General features: G+C 54.3%; 2 protein-coding genes across 3 annotated transcripts; one reads left to right on the top strand and one right to left on the bottom strand.

The window, feature by feature from the left end:
• Positions 1 to 4,051: 4,051 nt before the first annotated feature.
• On the top strand, positions 4,052 to 6,917 carry Ltc4s (leukotriene C4 synthase). Of its 2 annotated transcripts, none has more exons than XM_047556221.1 (5): positions 4,052 to 4,194; positions 6,003 to 6,102; positions 6,209 to 6,279; positions 6,374 to 6,455; positions 6,743 to 6,917. In XM_047556221.1, the coding sequence occupies exons 1-5, from the start codon at positions 4,137 to 4,139 to the stop codon at positions 6,792 to 6,794; spliced, it is 363 nt and encodes a 120-aa protein (XP_047412177.1). In that variant the 5' UTR covers positions 4,052 to 4,136; the 3' UTR covers positions 6,795 to 6,917. The 2 variants fall into 2 exon arrangements, with proteins under 2 accessions (XP_047412177.1, XP_047412176.1); XM_047556220.1 differs by having other exon boundaries at positions 6,645 to 6,915.
• A 1,153-nt stretch (positions 6,918 to 8,070) lies between these two features.
• On the bottom strand, positions 8,071 to 18,553 carry Mgat4b (alpha-1,3-mannosyl-glycoprotein 4-beta-N-acetylglucosaminyltransferase B). Its single transcript, XM_047556218.1, has 15 exons — positions 18,165 to 18,553; positions 12,562 to 12,747; positions 12,333 to 12,473; positions 12,101 to 12,234; positions 11,625 to 11,671; positions 11,191 to 11,304; positions 10,779 to 10,854; positions 10,503 to 10,617; positions 10,041 to 10,171; positions 9,763 to 9,870; positions 9,492 to 9,685; positions 9,005 to 9,083; positions 8,837 to 8,924; positions 8,624 to 8,736; positions 8,071 to 8,537 (listed from the first exon to the last, which is right to left on the bottom strand). The coding sequence occupies exons 1-15, from the start codon at positions 18,259 to 18,261 to the stop codon at positions 8,514 to 8,516; spliced, it is 1,647 nt and encodes a 548-aa protein (XP_047412174.1). The 5' UTR covers positions 18,262 to 18,553; the 3' UTR covers positions 8,071 to 8,513.
• Between the last annotated feature and the right edge of the window lie 1,260 nt (positions 18,554 to 19,813).

The following is a 19,813-nucleotide window of genomic DNA, read 5'->3' as shown; positions in this document are numbered from 1 at the left end:
GAAATTTGAATACGGTCTGTGCTACGGTTTGAATAAAGTTTGTTCTCACCATCCAACTCTTGCAGGAGCTGAATTCCTAATATCTCATGTTAACAGTATGAAGAAGGTAAAATTGATTGGATTAGTGTCTATGAATGAGGCCTGGGGGAAGTGAATAAGTTAGATTAGTTAATTAGAGTGGAGTCCCCATGATTTAATCCAGATTAATTTAATAAGGAAAGGAAGAGAGACCAAACACACCCAGAGACATACCTACACTCCTTCTGTCATGTGATGCAGCCAAGAATGACCTTCAGCAAAGCCTGCACCATGCCATTTGGACTTCAGCCTCCAAAACTGTGAGCTAAACAAACTTCTTTTATCTACAAAGTAGCCTGCCTCAGGTATTTTGTTATAGTAATGAAAAGTTAATAGTCTTTAGATTAGTTAGTAGTCTTATATCAATGTTTCTTTACTGGCTTTGATCATTTTATTGTTGCTATAAGATGGTAGAGGACTAAGGGTAGTAGTAGAACACTCCTCTAGCATGCAAGAGGCCCTGGGTTCAATCCCCACCACTGCAAGGAAAAAAAGTGTCAACATTTGAGGAAAACGGGTAAAAAGTATACAAATATTATTTGCACTTTGTGTGTGTGTGTGTGTGTGTGTGTGTGTGTGTGTGTGTAGCTGGGGATTGAATCCAGGCTTTGTATATGCCAGGCAAGCACTCTGCCAACTAAGTTATATACCAGCCCTTGTTTGTACATTTAAAAAAACATCTTTATTGAGGTATCATTTAAATTCACCTATTTTAAACATACAATTCAATAATTTTTAGTAAATTTACCAACTTGTGCAAACACCACCACAAGCCAGTTCTAGAACATTTTCATCATCCCAATAAGATTCCTCATGCTCCCAGCTGCAGGCAACCACTGATCTGCTTTATGACTTTACAGAGTTGCCTTTTCTGGCCATTTCATGTAAGTAGAATCTGTGGTCTTCTATGTCTCACACAAATTTGCATAATGTTTTTGAATTCTTTGTACTATTTCAATGGGACAGTTATTGAAGCTCAAATAAGATCTGTAAAATGGCTTTAGGATATCAATGTTAAATCTCTTGGTTTATGTAATTATATTATGCTTATACTATATATCTTAACATTAGAGGAAGTTCAGTGAAGAGTATGTGAGACTATATATTTTTTTGCAACTTTTTGTAAGCATAACAGTTTCTGTATTTACATATTTATTTGTTTTTACTTTAGAGCTGAGCATCTAAGTTGTGTATTGATGCTCTGGTCTATTGTACTTGCATTGTGATTCCTTTTCAACCTCATGTTTGAAATCCAGCAGGGCCTTTCTATGTCCCAGAGGTCCATCATGAACTTGGCATCCCCTATATGATCATGTAGGGGCTGAAGTTACAGAGAGCACATTCTATAGGAGCTCAGGGAGGAGATTTCCTTTCCCTTTCACACTCCTGGTATCCCCAGGGCTGGACAGGAGGATGGAGGGTGGGTGGCCAGTGCCTGGAGGACCTTGGGCTGGCTCTTCCTGTCACTCTGAGAGTCTGAGCAAACTCAGAGTGAAGGAGTTGAGGACAAAGGGGACTGAGACCCTGGGTCCTGCCTGGACATCTGTCCAGGGACTTCCTCAGAAGCTGCTGATGTCAGGCAATAGCTTCCTGTTATCAGAGCAGAGGGGACGATCCTAGACAGAAGGACATCCAGGTCTCAGAGGAAATGAGAGCTTGGTGGAGAGAGGGCCTGAACTTCTAAAGACCCAGACATGCCCATGGGCCCATGGATAAGCTGTGATACAAGCAGAGAGAGACTCCAGACGCACTTTGTGTGTGCTTTGTGCAGCGGCTTGCCAACAGGCGTGTGGGCAACCGCACAGCTCACATGTACACACTGGGGCACAACCTACCAGATCCTGTGCCGATGCCGGCATAGCAGCATGTGCCCTACCTTCATGCAGGCCTGGGTGGGCTGGAGGGGAGACCAGAGCAGGGGGCTGCAGTTAGGGAAGGTTCAGGGAGGAAGTGGGCTGAGTGGTGGAGAAGGCCCAAGGATGTGGTTGGTATTCTCTGGCACTCAATCTCCTGGCTTCTATCAATCATCTTTGACCACGTAGCATAATTGCTCTTGTCAGACCTTAGCCTAAAGCAGGAGGACCCACCTCTGACCTTGAAGAACTTGCAGGGCCTTCAGCTGGGGATCATCTGTTTTCCTGGGGGTTATTATGAGCAAAGGGCACTGGCTTTTGGCCAGGTGAGAAGAGGGAGAAAGGGATTCTGGGGGAGCCTATCAGGCAAAAAGCCCTGGGGCTGGAACCAGGGCTTGGGGGCAACAAGGAAGGAGGCTAGTTGTGTGACAAGGGTGGAGCTTCCAAGGTCACATGACCCAGACATGTTGAGACTCCCCTGGTGTGACCAGCCAGTGTGCATGTGATGGGGAGGCGCACATCCTGGTAGTTCAGGACCAGATGAAGTAGCAGTTACTCTGTCTCTTCCTTTCCCACAGCACAGCCCGTGCTCGCTTGTGGCCCCATTGGCCCCTACCTTTGTACCCTCAACCCCCAGTCTCTGGCATTACTCACATGTCACTGAGCTGGCCTGCCTTTGCATATGTATCAGTCTGGAATCTGTTATCACTGACCAAACCCTCCTCAAAGCAGCTTCAGTCAAAGAGAAGTGACATTTCACAAAACTGAAAAGACTGGCTGGGTATAGTAGAACATACCTGTGATCCCAGCTACTTTATTCTGTGGCTGAGGCAGTAGGATCAAAAATTCAAGGACAGCCTTAGCAATTTAGCAAGATCCTGTAGCAAATTAAAAAAAAAAAAAAAAAGGGCTGGGCATGTAGCTCAGTGGTAGAGTACCTCAAGGTTCAATCCCAAGTACCACAAAACAACAAAAACCCTGAAAAGACCGAAGGGTCTGGAAGAGAATGGCAGGCAAGGTGGGCTCCAGGGCTCACAAACAGGAATCCTCTGGTGCCCTTGGCAAGTCTCCCTTCCAACTCTAAACTTCCTTTCCCAAATTGCTAATGAAGTTTTTAGGACCACATCTCACCATCTTGAGTCAGCCTTGGCTCACACAGTTGGTACCAGAAATTGAACCCAGGGGCACTTAACCTTTCTATATTTTATTTTGAGGCAGGGTCTCACTAAGTTGCTTAGGGTCTTGCTAAGTTGCTGAGGCTGACTTTGAACTTGCAATCCTCCTGCCTCAGCCTCCCAAGCAGCTGGGATTACAGGTATGCACCAGTTCGCCCAGCTGGCTCACAGTTATGTCCATCATGCAGGCCTGGGAGGGGCAAGAGTCAGTTCTGTCCAGACCACAGGACTGGAGTGTGGGGAGAGCTGGGGCCTCAGCAAAGGGAGGAATGTTACCCCGAGCTAACTGGTAGGCTGGGCAGAAAAAGCCAGGTGACCGCTTGGGGTCAGAAACCCCCCAAGTGAGAAGACCCATTCTGCCAGCCAAGAGGCCTTGGGACAGGAGTTCCCTCCATGACCCAAGGCAGAAGGGCCCTTATAGAGGTTATGAGGATGGAGGGATGACATTGGTCTGGAAGGAGCAGTGAGACTGGAGGCACTTGGACTTCATTATGAGGCCAGAGGGAGCTGGGAAGTTTGCAGACATTGTCCTTGAAGGTTGATCGCTACTCAACAGCCCTGGTTAGGGGGGGGAAATAGGTAAGTGTGTGTATGGGTGGGTGGGGGAGTCAGGGTTGGGACCCTGTGAGCTTGGAGCCTAGGACAAGACTTGGGATGAAGGGGAAGTCTGAAGGGCAATCTGGGACCTGCTAAGGGAGCACAGCAAGGGAAACACTGTGGGGGAACACAACAGCTGGACATATCCAGGGTTGGAGCAGGCCTGGGTGGACAACTTGGGTTCTATTAGCACAGAAACAGTCATGGAAGGGGCAGGAACAACTGGGGAAGTGGTCAGACTGTCCCCAGTCCTAGCTTCCGCCCTCCCAGTCAGCCTTGGCTCCCTGCCTTTGTGGTCCCGCCCCGTTATGCACCCCCCTCCACTGAGAAGGGGTAGAGAGGGTGCTGAGCTGCTCTTCCTCTCTGGGGCCAGCCTCTGAGCAGCAAACGGGCTGACAAGAACTCTGTAGCTAGCCCTTCCACTACTGGCAGCATGAAGGACGACATAGCTCTTCTGGCCACTGTCACCCTCCTGGGAGTCCTGTTGCAAGGTAGGATGGCTCCTATCTGGGAATGGGTAGGACTCTGACCCATACAACCTGTCTTCTGTCTTCCAGACCCTGGGAAAGTAGTGGAGGGGCCAGACCTGGGTGAAGGGCAGAGGGGCACCTCCAGCCTAGGCTCCTATTGCCAAGGCCCACGCTTTTCCAGGGTTGCTGGAGACTTTCATGGGCTAGGGCCAGAGATCTGTTGAGGGGCTCACTTGTACTTTCACAAGGTAGAAAGGGAAAGTCTTTGTGTGGAGGGATCTGTGCAGGGAAAGTTATGAAAACTCTGGGCAGAGACCAAGGCTGAGAAGGGTGGCCAAATAAGGGGAACAAGCAGCAAAAAAAAGACTGCTGAGGGACAACTGAGGTAAGCATGCCAGGTGCAGGCTTGGGGATGGTGGCCTCTTAGCCAGCATAAGAAGCCTGGAGGAGGGCAGGGGCTCTCAAAGGATCCAGGTGTGGTATCCAACTGTGTGGAGCTCTAGGACTTGGGGGTGGGAGGGCACCTAGATGAACGGTGGGACCATTCGTGACCACACCTTTCATTCTAAGCCATGGGCTTAGAGCAGCTGATCCCTGCCCTTTCCAATTGTCCCTCTCTAGGCATCCCAGGAAGCCCCCATTCCCTGTCTTCAAAGGTACCTTCCACACTGGGACCATGCAGACTTGGACAGGGTTGAAACCTGCTCCCCTACTCCTGGAAAGGTGCCTGACTTCGATGCTTTTCTCAAACTGGCCCTAGACACATTCTTGGGCCAGATATCCCTGCTGCTTGGGGACACCATTGCCCCTACAACATGAGGGCTAAGATAAGGCACAGTCTGTGGTGAGGTTCTGAAGGGACTGAACAGGCAGGTCAACTTGACCTCTAGCTGCACAAGCAAGATGGGTCCCCAATTTCTTCTCATGTAGTCATAGGTTTAGCTCCATAATCCACATTGTCCCTTGGCACCCACAGTGCACTTGGGTGCACAGTGTACAGAGGGCCTGGTACCAAAGGCACTAGGGACATGGAATTCATAGGGAGACAGGACAGTGTGTGTGATCAGGACCTGGCCTAGGCCAAAAGAAGGGCCCCTTATGGCCAGCCCACCTTCTGTACCTTGCCCCCAGGTCCTGGGGTTAGGCTGGAAGAGTCCCAACTGCATCTATCTGGGAGCAGGGAAGAGGGTATCTGTCAGATTTAGGGTCGGGTCCATAATGTCTGAATACAGAAAGAGACTGGAGCCTATGCCAGTGTGGAGGCCTTGGGACACAGGCTTAAGTGACCCCAGCTTTAGGTAGCATCGGAGGCCCTTTTTGTCTGATTTGAGTGTTATGTGGGTGAACAGGGTCTCTTGGCCACTAGGTGGATGCTTCCTTGCATTTGGAGGGATATAGTTTAATTCTACCTCAGCTCCCCCCCCCCTTCCGCCCCGTCCCCATCCCCTATCCCCTCTGCAGGAGGAACTTCCTGTCTAGGGACTAGAAAGCTGAAGTCCATGCCTAAAGAGTAGAAGTTGGGCATTTGCCTAAGTTTTGCAAATCAAATGGTTCAGGAACAAAGTCTCATGTGGTCCCTCCCACCAACAGGTGTTCTAGAGCTTGCACCACTCACGGGGCAGGACAGGGCCTTTCTGTGCCCATGGCTTCAGTCCTGCCTTCCCCATTAAGCATCCTTGACACAGCAGGCAGAGGGGTCTGATAGGAGGTTCTCATAGAAGGGAGTCGTTCTGCGTGGAGAAGGGAAAGTGCAGGATCAGACTGCAGAAGGCCTCCCCACAAGTCTGCGGGGCGTCTAGTCCTGACCCTGGCTTCCTCTCTGCTCCCAGCCTACTTCTCTCTGCAGGTGATCTGGGCGCGCAGGGCCTTCCGCGTGTCGCCGCCGCTCACCACCGGTCCGCCGGAGTTTGAGCGCGTCTACCGAGCCCAGTGAGGAGCGGAGGGAAGGCGCGGAAGAGGGTAGCGAGAATGAGGCCGTTTAGGGTCGGAAGACCAACCAGATCGGCACCCTCATCCCACCTCGTCCCCACCACAGGGTTAACTGCAGCGAGTACTTCCCGTTGTTCCTCGCAACGCTCTGGATCGCTGGCATCTTTTTCCACGAAGGTCTGGGGGCAGGAGAGGGGCGCAGCAGAGGGTCCCCTGGGGTACCTGCACCAGCTTGCTCACCCCGCCCCGCCCCGCCCTACCGCTCTCACAGGCGCGGCGGCTCTGTGTGGGTTGGTCTACCTGTTCGCACGCCTCCGCTACTTCCAGGGCTACAAGCGCTGCGCTCAGCTTAGGTGAGAACTGGGGCGGGGCTCCCAGTAAAGCCCTTCTTGGAAAGATCGCTCACGGGAGGGGTTCTGATGACCCGGGTCCTTTGCGGATAGCTGGCTGGTGCTCCAACCCGGAGCGGAGCGGGTGGGCGGGTCTTTCTGTGCGTGGGCCGGAGAGGGGCGAAGCCTGCACAAGCTAAGCCCCGCCTGCAGGTTGGCCCCCCTGTACACGAGCGCTCGAGCGCTCTGGCTGTTGGTGGCACTGGCTGCGCTCGGCCTACTCTTCCACTTCCTCCCGGCCACACTGCAAGCTGCGCTTCTCAGACGGCTCCAGAAGCTGGTGCCGATGATGGCTTGAGATGAAGGACAGCCGAGTTGACAAAGTTGGGGAAGAGCCGGAGCGTCCACGAGCAAGGGATGGTGGCCTGCCCCCGCATTCCAGTGTCTTAATTAAAATTTCCGAGACTGGGCTGCCTCTGCATTCTCTGGGTTGGAGTCGGGGGAGAGGGCGCATCAGAGGCTGTAAAGACTTCAGGGATTCAGCCCTTGACTGTAGCAGTTGCTTGGAATGCTTGGAGGTATGGGCGGAGCCACAGAGGTAAAGGCTTCCTCCGGGGGCGGGGCTCGATCTAGTCTTCCCCTGCCCTACTGTCAGACCTTAGGGCCGCCTCTGCCCAGGGTTTAACCTTGGCCCCCCATATAGCACTTTTTTTTTTTTTGCCCTCAGCCCTTTCCCTCCCACTGACCTCGGCTGACCTATTCCTCATCTTCCCTCCACCACCTTCACAACCAGAACTGGTCAATCTCTCCCCATATGACAGCAGGGACCCCCTTTTTGATCAGTACTCTTTCCCCCATGTCAAGAGCAGTAGAGTAGTGGGCATGACCAGAAGTGTAGTCAAGATAGGCTCTCTTAAGAAAACATCAGGGCGCCTTGAGGGACCAGATACAAGAAAGGCCGATGGGAAAGACATTTCTTAAAAGTGACTTTTAGCCTAGCCAGCAGAGCATAAAAGTTTTATAAGCAGGGTCAAAAATGTGTGCCCTGAGGTTGGCTGGAGGTCACTCACTTGTTTTACGGAAAAAGACCCCAGTATGTGTCTGAGACCAGGGAAGCCAGATGAGCAGGGAGACAAGGGCAAGGACAGAGAACCATGGAGGAGAAGGAATAAGGAAGGTGGAGAACACCTTTAACTTGAGGCACCAAGGGAAGGCTAGATGCACAGGCAGTTGGGGCAGGGGGATGCCAGGCTACAATGATGTGTGGGAAGGGGCATACTTGAGGAGGGGGATTATTCCTAGGATGGGGCAGTTTTGGGTGCCTGGACACAAATTCTGAGTTAATGATTCATAAGTTACTGACTAGATTCCCAGGAACCTACCTGGAAATGGGCAAGGTCCTATTGAACAGTGGCCACAGAAGCTCTGGACACATATCAGCAGAAGGAGAGTTTGGGTCCTTGGTCTAGCCCTGAGAGATCAAGTCCATCCTTGCAGCTCACACAGGGTGGGGTCTTCCAGTACCAGGGCTTCCTCTGACCACCAGCAGGTTTATGGGGTCTGTGGAGCTTCACCAAGTGTAGAGGCAGACCAGGATGTGCCTGGTCAGAACTCAGAGCATTCATGTTTGAGGCACACGCTTCATTAACCCTTTATTACAAGTCACGCTCTTATAGAAGTATACGTGGACTTACGTGAAAAAATCAAATGTATCCAAGAATAAAAAACACAGCACATAAAGTAGTATATGCATTCCAGTGTTCGCGCCAGAGACAGTGGGCGCCCAAGAAAAAGCTCTTCTAAAACGGCCTGGCTCAAGCCAGCTGGCCGGGTGCGAACGGTTAGGGCGGGCAGTGGGCCAGCCCTCAGGCACAGTGTGGGGGCCGCCTGCCTCTTCCCGCGGCCCGGCGGGCAGGGGCAGCACCAGCTCCTGGGGCCTCCGGGCCAGCGGTGGACCCCAGGCCTTGCACAGAACCTTCTGGGTGGGATGAATGCGCCTGGCCCTCCAGGGGCAGCAACGACAACATCCTTGGACACATGGGCTTCAGGGCTGGCCACAGAGCACCCTCAGAAGCCCTCTGCTTAGTCGGCCTTCTTCAGGAAGATCTGAAGGAATTGGGCACAGGGTCAGTGGGGCCTCAGGGCTCTGCCATGGTCTCCGTGGCTGTTCCCTGCACCTTACCCTGGCTTACCTCACTCAGAATGACCCACACGGGGGAATCAGTCTGAATGGACAGGCGCAGTGCTTCCAGGGGTCCAAAGGCAGGGTCTACCTCACCTTCTGCCACACCCTTGTAGAAGGAGCCTAGGGGAGGGCAATGCTGAGAAGTAAACATGCCAACACCTAACATCCAGCCTAAACAGGGCATGCCAGGTGCCCCCACCCCACACTGTCCTTTACTCACCTATCTGGAGGTAGCCATCAGGGCTCCGAGGATAACGAAGAGTGGCTGAGCGGCCCTCCTGCAGGGCCTCCTTCTCTGACTGGGGATTCTGGGGACAAATCAAGGGGCTGAAGTGGTTGCCATGAGAGGGTCAAGCCTCAGTGCCCACCCACATCCTGGAGCACTCACATCAAAGGGCAGCACCTCTACGGAAGTGTTGAAGAGCTTGTCTTCTGGGTGCTCAATGTTCCCGCTGCGGAAGAAGAACCTGTGCATGGCCAGACAGATGGGTGAGCTGCTGCAAAGGGTGACACACTGCCCAGGGCCCAACAGAGAAAAGGTCAGGCATAGGCCAGGAACGCAGTAGGTCAGCCCCAGAGCTGGGGGGCTAGGCGCCATCACAGGCAATCCATGGGCTATGAAAGGCAGCCAGGGCCTTATCCTGGGACAATGACGATGAGTGTTACCCATCCCTAGAGGCATTGCCTGACCTAGTCCTCATAAGGTAGTAAGGTATCATCATGAGCCCTGCTTTGCAGATAAAAAAACATGAGGCATGGTGAGGTTCGGTAATAGGTTAATTTTCTAGGGGGGGTCACAGAGGGTCACAGAATTTGTGCTGAGGCCAGCACCCTTCCCCCTCCCCCAATGTGGCCCTGTGGCTGTTGACACTGACCGCTCAAGGCGCAATGGTTGGAAGAAGCGGAAGCGGATGAAGTCCCCCGCAGCAGGTGTGAATGCCCAGAAGAAATCCTCACGCAGGTAGGCCTTCTCCAGGGTGAAATGCTGGTATGTCTTCAGGCTCGTGCTCACCTCAGCGGGCGGGTTCACGTGCTCCTTCCGCAGGGCCTGCTTCCCAAAATCCTTGTCCTGTGGCACAGAGGAACGGTGAGTTGAGTGTGAGCCCCACCCTGAACCCCTGCCTCAGAGCATGTGGCATAACTCACCTTTAGTTTCTGGATTTTGCCGGCCAGCGAGGAGTGAGTACCCACATGCTGGAAGAGGGACGGCTTAAAGCGGATCCGAAGGTTTGCCTTCTGCCGGTCACAATGCTTCTGTGAAGGGAAAGCGACACCCTGGGCTCAGCTCAGCCCCAACTCCAAGGGCAGACCTGGTCGGCCAGGCTGTATCCTCAGGATCAGACACGTGGGGAGAACATAGTCAAATGCTGTTGGCTGAATGCCCAGCTTCCTCTGTCCCCCGACTCTGTGCACACGCTGCTTACCGCATCCTTCTCGGGGTTGCAGACCTTCACCCAGAGAATATGGTCCAGAAGCCAGTCAATGGGCTTGTCCCGGTAGAACATGAGGATGAACTCCACAATCAGGCTCAGGTCCAATGACTTGAACATCTTTCCTGGAGGTGGGGTTAGGGGTGGGGAATAAGGGGCACAGAATGGGTAGTATTGCTTGACCCTCTTAATTCCTGTGGGGGCCCCTAGAAAGGTTCTACAGAAAGTGAAACAACTTTTGGTAGATGTGGATATAAGAGAATAAATAGACAGGCATGGTGAACTCAGACATCTCCATGCAGAGGGGCTACAGCAGGCACTCCAGGACACCTCAATCTGGACAAAAGTTCACAAGCATGACAGCATGGTACTGGGGCTGAGGGCTAATAGCAGAGGGGTGGGCAGGACCAAAGGACCTGTGGTCAGGCAAGTGGGACTGGGTAAGGGGTATCATACCAATGAAGCCCAGCTGGGAGAACTCCAGGATCATCCAGTCCTCGGAGGGCTGCTGCAGTGCGAAGTTCTTCATGGTACTCAGGTAGTTGGGCTTGGCTACGATGTCATCCTCCAGCTGCATGAAAGTTTGGGACTCAGGAGGGACATGGGCAGGGCAGGGTCCCTTATCCAAGTTTAACCAAGGCCAGAGCAGGAAGGGATATGGAGCAGGTCAGGGCTAAGCACCCAAGCCCAACCAAAGGTAGAGCAGGGGCAGAACAGGGTCTCAGGACTGACCTGCACATAGTAGATGCCTTTGGACTGCGCATACATCATGAGGAAACAATAATCGAGGTTCTGTTTGGTCCTCCACCTGTGGGTTGGGAGGGCAGGGGTCTCAGCTCCTTCACTTCCAGTATGACTACCAGAAAAGTCACTGAATGGGATGGGGGGCTGAGGCTACAGCTCAGTGCCTAGCATGTGTGAGGCACTGGGTTCAATCCTTAGCTCCACATAAAAACAAACAAATAAAGGCATGCTGAATGGGAGGGACCTATCCCCCATCCCCCATCCCCATGCAGCAGTCCTCCAAGGGAACATCAGACACACTGCAACAAGTGCTCTGGATCCAGATACTAACAGGCTGGAGTCTCAGCAGAGGTGGACAGATTGCTGGGGCCACTGAGATGTGGGGGAAAGGGGTAAGTACCTGACTCTCTCCTTGGGGTCCCCGAAGGACTCTCGGAGGCGGGAGAAGTCAGGGTAGAAGTGAGGGGAAGGGGAGATGACCTCCAGGAGCCCAGAATGGATCTCCGTGGGGAACCTGGAGGGAGGGGCAGGAAGGTCCAGTGGATGTGCAGCCTCCAGGGCTAAGGGGGGGCTCTGAGCCAACCCTTTCTTAGGGCTCACCAGGCAGACATCCCTCCTCCTTCCCATATCACACCACCACAACCAGTCTACTGAGGCACTGAGGCTCCGGAGGGGCTTGGCCACCTCTGCACACTCACCCTCTCTCAGCCAAGAGGGGAAGCATCTTCCCCCACAGACACAAGTCACCATCTTGTGGGGGAGGCAGGCTCCTGTATGCCCAGCACCCTGCCAAGAGCCTTCCCTTCACCAGCTTTCTTAGGTTGCCATACTCACAAGGCCTTGATGTTCTCTGTCACTGCTGACGTATACTGAGAGTCAGTCTGTGGGAAAACCAAGCACTCTCTTAGCCTGGTTGCCACCCCTAATGGCCTGGAAGAAGGAAGGAGGGACAGGGGTGCAGACTTCAGATGTCCCCACGTGTGGAGGAAATGAGCCTCCTGTCCTGAAGGCCAAGTAAGGCCAGGCCTATGGGTTGCAGGTACCTCAGACAAAGCCCTTTGGGATACACAGGGGGCCTGGCATGGAGTGGGGTGAATGGGACCAGATAAAAGGCATCTCCACGAGGGGGCGCTAAAATGCTTCTTTCGTCTTAACTTTGTTTTGTTAATTTTGTGAATGAAACTGACGATTGCACTTTTGATATTTTTTTCCTTCAGGATGTTGTTCTGCTTTTATTTCTTTTTCTGGTTATTTTGCAACGTGGGTCTTCCCTCCATACCTTCCCTACCCCCACGCCCTAGACCACTCGCCTCGGCGATCAGCACCACAATAACCGAGTCTTCCTTCTCCTGCGGACTCAGCTCAGAAATAAGAGAGTGCAGCGTGTCTGTCAGGTATGAGTGCACCTCGCGCCGCACGCTCGGGATTCCCATCACCACCGACACTGTAGGGGCGCAAAGGGGTGACACTGGGCATGCCGCTGGGGACTTGCCAGGGACTTCTCGCTGCCCGCCTCTCGCCCCTCCTAGGCTACACCCCTACCTCCTGTGCGTCCCTGGCCCACCCGCACTGCTGGTTGCAGACTGCTCTCCTTGGCCAGTAGGTGTGGCAAGTGGTGGAAGACAGTGGGCAGGTGCAGCACGTGCCTGTGTGAGACGTTCCACGGCTTCAGTCGGGGGTCCTCTGGGTGGATCAGAAAGTTGCTGATCAGACAGCGAACGTGTGATCTGCCAGACCCTGTGTGCCTTATCCTGCCCTCTGCACAGCTCACCTGTTAGGCGGCCCCAGGTACGATTGCCATCTCCATCTCGCAGTGCTTGTCTCTCTGACACGGCCCTCTTGATCTCATCCAGTACCAGGTTGAGCTCCTTGGAGCGCTTAAGGCTCTCCTGCTCAGCCGCGTGCAACCGGTCGCGAAGCGCCAGGAACTCCCGCTGGTAAACGTCCACTACGTCGCCTGCGGGTTGTGGGCAGGGATACGCATAGTCACTAGGGGGCAGCCTCGAACATATCTTGCTCAGGTAAGTTCTTTGCTCATACTAGTGCATACAGCTGAGTACCCATCTGTGCACATCTACAATAGCACATCACAGCTGTTCTCGAGTCTGCCACACACCTGAGGTTACATAAAGGTTATTGGTAAGGTCACACTGATGCTCATGCTTTGGGTAGACAAGCCCCCAGCAGGCGGATTTGCCCTCTTGCAGTACTCCTTTGAGGAGACCGCTGAAGTCAGAACACAATAGACCATTTCCAGTCCCAAACCAGGCAATCCCAAACAGGGGATGGTATAGCCTCAGACTGAATCCTTTCTGCCCCTTGGCTCCCAAAGTCCCCCTCCAGCTTCTTGCACATATGCTCCTTGGAAGGATTGGGACACCCAAGGTCCCATCCAGGATGCAAGGAATTGGCCCTTCCTCAAGCAGTTCCTCAGCTCTAGCCTTCCCCCTCTCTGCTGCCACTCCCTACCTTCAAGGATGAGCTCAAAGACAGCCCCATCCCCAAGTCCTTCTGGGGACAGCCAGCATCCCTGGACTCCTACTCCTATCCTCCCAGTAGGACTGACACCTCCCAGTATGACTGATCTGTGACAGTATATCCCTGGGTGTCTGTGCACAGTCCTGATAGTCACTCTGCACTGAATTCTCAGTATCACACAGGATCCTGGGGATGGCTGTTGTAGCTTCAGCCACCCCCATCCCTCCTGCTTACTCAGATAAGTAGATGAAGTTGAGAAACTAGCCTAAGTGTTGCTTAACAGTTGGGGGAAAGCGGGTGGACACAAACCCTGAATGGTCTGATGCCTGCAACTCTGGAAATCTGCCCTGGGCCACCTCAAAGGGTCTGTGTGCCACCCCAGGGGGAATGGGGTCAAAACCTCCAACAGGACCCCAGCTAGCAGTAGCTGGGCTTGGGCATTAGGGGTGTAGGTAAGCTGGGAACAGCACAGGTAGGGCTGTGTGACAGTGGAGAGGATTCCCTGGGGTGTCAAGCACCTGGCTCCACTGGTCTGGCAAGGACCAGTGGGCAAGAATGATAAACAACCCTCATGGCTGGGTGCCAGCAGTTCCTGCCAGCCTGTGCACTCAAGGCCTTTGTTAGTCTGGCTTTTGCCCTCTTTATTTGCCATCACATACGCCTCCTCCTCATCTAACATTTACGCTTTTGCACAGCTGTTTCTTCTGCCTGGAATCCTCTTTGTCTTTGGGTCTAATGAAAGCACATGTAGCCTTTGAGGACTTGTTTCCAAGTCTCAAAATTTAGGAAGCCTTCCAGAACTCTTCTCCTACCTCAGGCAGTTCTTCTGTTCCTTGATCCCCAGTGGGTTAACAGTCCCTAGACTACCCTGGGATGGTGTTCCCCATACCCAGTCCAGTGCACCAAAGGTCAGGATCAAGGCAAAGGACACAACTCCTTCTTCAGTTTCGGCCTCAGTCCAGGCGGAGGTTTAAATGCTAAAGCTCAGGGCAAGAAGAAGGAATTGGAGAAGAGGAGCCAAGCAGATCCTGCTGGAGGTACCTCTTACTAGAGCAGATGGTCCCCCAATCTTCCCACATCCTGCCTCACCAGGGGTAAAGGTCACACCTCACTTGGTAGTGGGGGTTTGGAGAAGGAGTTGGGTTACCAGATCTGACAGGCTCCTTGCTGGGCTCTGGGGCCAGGTCACCCTAGAAACCTTACTCCTTGAGTACACAGTTGGCCATCTTCAACACACAGCTCCTCTCTTCTCAGTAGTGGTAGTAGGAGTCAACAAGGAGGGAACCAGAGGTGCTGAGGCTCTCAGAGCTCCAAGGACTCAGTTCAGAGCTGCCTGGTCAGGACAGGTGCCTCCCTCTGTGTAGAGGAACTAAGGGGCAGACTTGTGCCACTGGCCCCATTCAAAGCAGCTTCCTGAGGTGGGCCACTCTACGGGGGAAGGGAGGGCTCACATACCTCTAATTATATCCCCAATTCCCCCACCCTGGTCTTCTCTGTTATTTAAATAGGCCAAGCTCTATCCCACACTGGATTGCCCCAGGTGGACAGGTCACACAGGCCATGGTGGACAATGTTTCTCTGAATCACCCTGGCCAACCAGGCCTGACCACAGCCTGTTTCCTACCATGGTCTCTCTTCCCCAGGGAACTCTCTTCTTCCCCAGGAACTGGCTCCTGCCCAGACCAACCTTCCTGTCATTTCCCTGAATGCTGCTGGCCCTGTCCTGCCTGCTGCTGCTCATAAGATCTGGGTTTGACCCTCAACCCTGGATTCTCTGATGGTGGGTCTACTCTGTCCTAGCCTGTCAAAGCCAGAAATTCAAGCTCTGTGATCAACTTCCCCATGGGTTGTACTTATACCAGCGCTCTGCCAGGGTATCCCAGCACCCCACAATTTTTGTGGGCTGGGTGGTGAGTAGGCTGGGAAGTCAACTCAAGTGAGGAGGAGGCAAGACATGTAGAGCCTGTGGTCCCTCTGGGTGAACAGAGGAGGGCATGGGGTTCCTGGGAATTAGCGAGACTTTGGCTTCTCCTTCCATTCATAATTTCCCACTTCAGGAAGGCAGGGTAGAGCTGGCCTCAAGGAAGGACTGAAGTTGTGACCACACTATTGAGAGCTATGATATTGGTACACTATTGACATCAGTGGGCCTGGAGGCTTTCTCACTCCTTCCCTGGAGGCAGAGGAATCAGGACATCCTGAGGCCCACAGTGTTCCACCTGGGTGAGGAAATAGACTCCAGAGCCAAGCTAGGGCTCAAGGGTTACATATTTAGGAAAGGGGAAACAGGCTTAGAGCGTCATAGGCAGGTGCCAGGCCGAACCACAGATCTTCTGTGAACCTGTAGGGGAGAAAGGGGTTCATAGAGAATGGAAGGTGTCCTCACCTCTCCAGGGTTTGCACCTTCCCAGGTCTCAAGGAGGGTGTCCAATGTACTGAAGTCTAGGACCAGGGAGAGAGACAGCCTGCACACTGGGAAGGGCTGTGTGCCTGAGGCCCAGCATTTCCCTTCCCCTTAAGAGTCTGCCTCCTGGGCTGGGGATATAGCTCAGTTGGGCTGGGGATATAGCTCAGTTGGTAGAGTGCTTGCCTTGTAAGCACAAGGCCCTGGGTTCAATCCCCAGCACCACAAAAAAAAAAAAAAAAAAAAAAAAAAAAGAGTCTGCCTCCCTAGGGATGGGTCTCAGCAGGCATTTGGCTGAGGGCTACAGTTTGAACCCAGCAGAGCTGCTTTATAAAAATGGTCAAGGCTGGATGTGAAACTGGGCCCCAAACCCTCCTCCTGGGTCTATCTTGCCAAGGTCTAAGAGTCCTTCTTGGACTTGACCCAGGCTTCCAGGATGTCCCTTGCTCCTGCTGTCCCCTTCCTCTCTGGCTCCCTGCCAAACTCCTCCCTTCCCTGCAGATTTGGTTTCCTTTGCCTTTCCCCTAAGTACTAGACCTTCTCCTGAGCCCTACATCCACTGCAACCTGGAAGCCAGGATCTAATCTGGCTTCAGACTGAGTCTGGCTTCACCGTGAGCTTATACAGAGTTGTTTGTGTGTGACATTGAGATGGAACATACACAAAATCACCCAGATTTCTAACTTCTCTCGAGGCCTCCAAAGACCTGACCCTGCTGTGCCCCCATGGAAACAGTCACTGCCTTTTCCATTTCCCTAAGACTTTTGGGATTTAATCTCCAGGGGAAAGAATTCCTGCATCTCTGCCCCACCCTTCTTTGGGGAGCTTTCCTGCTCTCCAAACTCTCAGACTGCCAGCCTCCTGCATGCCCATCTCAGGCACAGGGGTACTAGGTGGAAACACTCTGTTTCTCTCACTCTGCTTATTGCATCAGGAGACAGGCTCCCTATGGTGAGCTAGCTACTCCCAGAAGAGGCTTCCCATGGGGGTCCCTGATTATGGCTCCTGACATCAAGGCTGAGGGAATGTGGCTGCTATAGAAGACTTATAAGAATTGTGGCCTGGCTGAGGATAAGGTGAAAGGGCTCTTCAAATTTTTAGACAGGGCCGCACATAGACCACCATGCCAGTCTGTTTTCATGGCTACTCTCCCAAAGGCACAAATACCCTCCCCTGAGTGACATATCCTCCCTACAGAAACTCTGCCTTGACTATGTTGTCCCCTGGTAACACATTCCACCTGCACAGCCTCTATGTGTGCCAGGCCTTAAGGGATATCTTCTCAGGGTCCCCGACTTGTGAATTTTGGCCTTTGAACCCTAAGACCAATTCAGGCCTCCATCAAACAGAATGACTGCAAAAGACTGGGCTTGGCTAGGCTAGCAGGAAGCTGGTGGGGCAGCCGGTGGCCTTGGACTTGGACTCCAAGGAAGGATCCAGCTCCTCCACCAACTCCTCCTCCTCCAGCTCCACTACCGTGCTATTGGGGAACAGGGAAGGGAGGCAGAGTGTCAGCTGGCCTTAGCCTGATCCTGCAGGAAGGAAGCAGCTTTTCCCACAGTGCCTCCTGTACTCAGGTGAGAGGGACAAGGGGCCTCTGAGTGCCTCAGCTCCCTTGGGCCAAAACACCCCATCCTCCACCAAATGACTCCAGCCAATGCTGAGGCCTCCCACTATGTGTGCTCAGTTCAGAGGCTATTATGGTGGACTGGACAACATGCCTAAGCTTCAGATGTGTTTCAGGAGGTAGGAGTGGTTCAATAAGACCACACAAAGTAAGTAATCAGATAGCAGGGGTTAGGCTGTCCGTTCATGAGGCCCTCCACTCATTCTGCACAGGCAAGAAGACACAGGAAGGACTCCTGGGGACCTAGGTACCTAAGGAGTAGTTCTGGGGCCCCCATGCCACGGAGGAGGGCGCCAGGTGGCTCCAGGGAACAGTATACACAGGAGCAGCACCAGCCCTGGGCTGGAGCGGACAGCTGGGAGCGGGATGGAGTGGCTAAGCGGTGTGAGGTGCAGAGTAGTTCCTCGAACTGTCTCAAGAACACTGCCTGCTCCTGCCCAGATGCCTGGAGCTGGCTCCCCAGACTACCTGGTCACAGCTACCTCTGTGACCTTGTGTCTCTGCCCCTCTGGGATAACTCCATGGGTCAACTCGCGAATAGGAGCGATAGCCCCTGGCATGGGGATAACTGCCCGCCAGGAGGCCAGTCCGAGCGCTACAAAGGGGAGCGATCGCCGATCCGCCTCTTGGCCCAGCCCAGGCCAGAGAAGAATTTCGTTATTCCAGCAGCAAACAAGTGGGGGCGAGGATGGGAGGGGCGTCCTCCCGTGCCGCCCGGTCGGGGAAGGGGCGCCTGCGGCCGCTTCCGGCCACCTCACGCGGCCACTGCCGGGACCCCGCTCCAGCCACCGACGCCCAGGTGCGCCCAGGTGTGGGGGCGGGCGCGGGGCCGAGCCCAGGCAGCCGCGGGGGATGGGGGGCTCACCTTTCTGGCCGCTGAGCGCCGCGTACCAGGAGAGCGAGAGGAAGGCGCACAGGCAGAAGAGCAGCAGCGTCAGGAAGGTGCCATTGCGGAGCCTCATCTCCTCCGGTGCGCGGCGGGCGCCGGCGGGGCCGAGGCCGCATGGCCCGGGGCACCGGGGCCGGGGCGCAGGGGCCGGGAGGCTGCGGGGGCCCCGGCCCCGGGGCGAGGAGGGGCTGGGGGCCCGGGGCCGGGCGGTATGCGGGCGGGTTGGGATGGGGGCCTGGCCGGGGACGGCTCTGGCTGCTCCTCCGGGGCGCGGGATACTGGGGGCCTCGGCTCGGCGGCTGGGCCGGGCCGGGCTGGGCTGGGCTGGGCGGCGAAAGCCGCGGCCCGGCCTGGATCCGGGGCAGCCGCGGAGTCGACAGCGAAGGGCGGGGCGGCCCGGATTTAAAGGGGCCGCATCATCCGCTGCCGCCACACTCACCGCGAGGGGGCGGGGTGGGAGATCAGAACCCGGGATGCCCGCTGGCCGGCTTCGGACAGCGGCCCACGCTGGGGCTCGTGCGTCCGGGGCTTCGGACCGCCCAGGGCTCTGGCCCAAAGTAAGTCGAGGCTAGGGTCATCGCAGCGTGATCAGTTGCGGTGCAGCAAGGGCAGACCGTGGAGGCGACCCCAAGTCTCCTTTTGGTAACATCCCCATAATGAATTGCCCAGATCCAGACCCAGACTTCACTCCCAATTTCTCGGGGACCTTAAGGCCCTTCCCCGAGTTTGAGAAGGTCTGGGTGGTGGGAACTGGTATGGCTCTGAAACTGGCGTTGTCTCCAGCTGGGAGGCACAGCCGGGAATGTACCCTACCTTCTTGGACGCCCACAGACACTACCCTTGCCAGGACCTTTCTCTAGTATGCGAAAGGCGGGCTGGGGATCGAGGGGAGGCGCTCCTGCTGTGTTAAAAAGACAATGGGTCGTTTTCAGGAGTTGGAGAGCCGGTATGTGGGTGTAGAGCAGAGACCAGACTAGAAAGGGCTAGCTAGCTTCCTGGGTGCCAGGCGTGGCGTGGGTGGGAAGCAGGCTTAGTACGCAGTTTAGAGCAGCAGCCAGGACCGCAGGGTGATGCGGGATTATCGGCACCTAACGGTAAAAGGCTCACGTAAAACTTCATTACTGGCTGTTTACACTTTCATTCCTGGATTAATTAGAAGCTTTCCCCAGCCCTCTATGAAACCAGGAAGGAGACAAATAATGAAAGGACTGGCTCTGTTCAGGCTCTGAGCATGCATTTGGTTGTTTTGGTTTTGCTTGCGCTGGGGATGGAATCCACGGCTTCAAAGGCATGCTAGGCAAGCACTCTACCACTGAGCTAAGTTCTCGGCCCATGGGTGTGCATGTGGGAGGCACCATACCCACTTGGGCCTCACCACCATTCCTTCAGAGTTTGAGTATTGACTAGAAGAACATCAGGTCCCCAGTGGGGGAAGTCTAAAGGCAGTGGGTTTAGATTGGAAGTGAGCTGGAGATCTGTTTTCCTCAGCCATCCCAGGCCCACACCCACAGGGTGAAGCCTGGGCCTTTGACCCTGCGGAGTTATTCATGCTAAAAGCAGAGAGGAGCAGAGCCAGTGGCTGAGGCCAGGGCTTGATGCTTTTCTCAGAACTACTCTATTTGCTA

This window comes from Sciurus carolinensis, chromosome 6 (genome assembly GCF_902686445.1).
Source record: "Sciurus carolinensis chromosome 6, mSciCar1.2, whole genome shotgun sequence".
In the NCBI taxonomy this organism is placed as follows: domain Eukaryota; kingdom Metazoa; phylum Chordata; class Mammalia; order Rodentia; family Sciuridae; genus Sciurus; species Sciurus carolinensis.
Note: the sequence above shows the minus strand (reverse complement) of the source record. Positions and strands in the feature narration are given on the sequence as shown.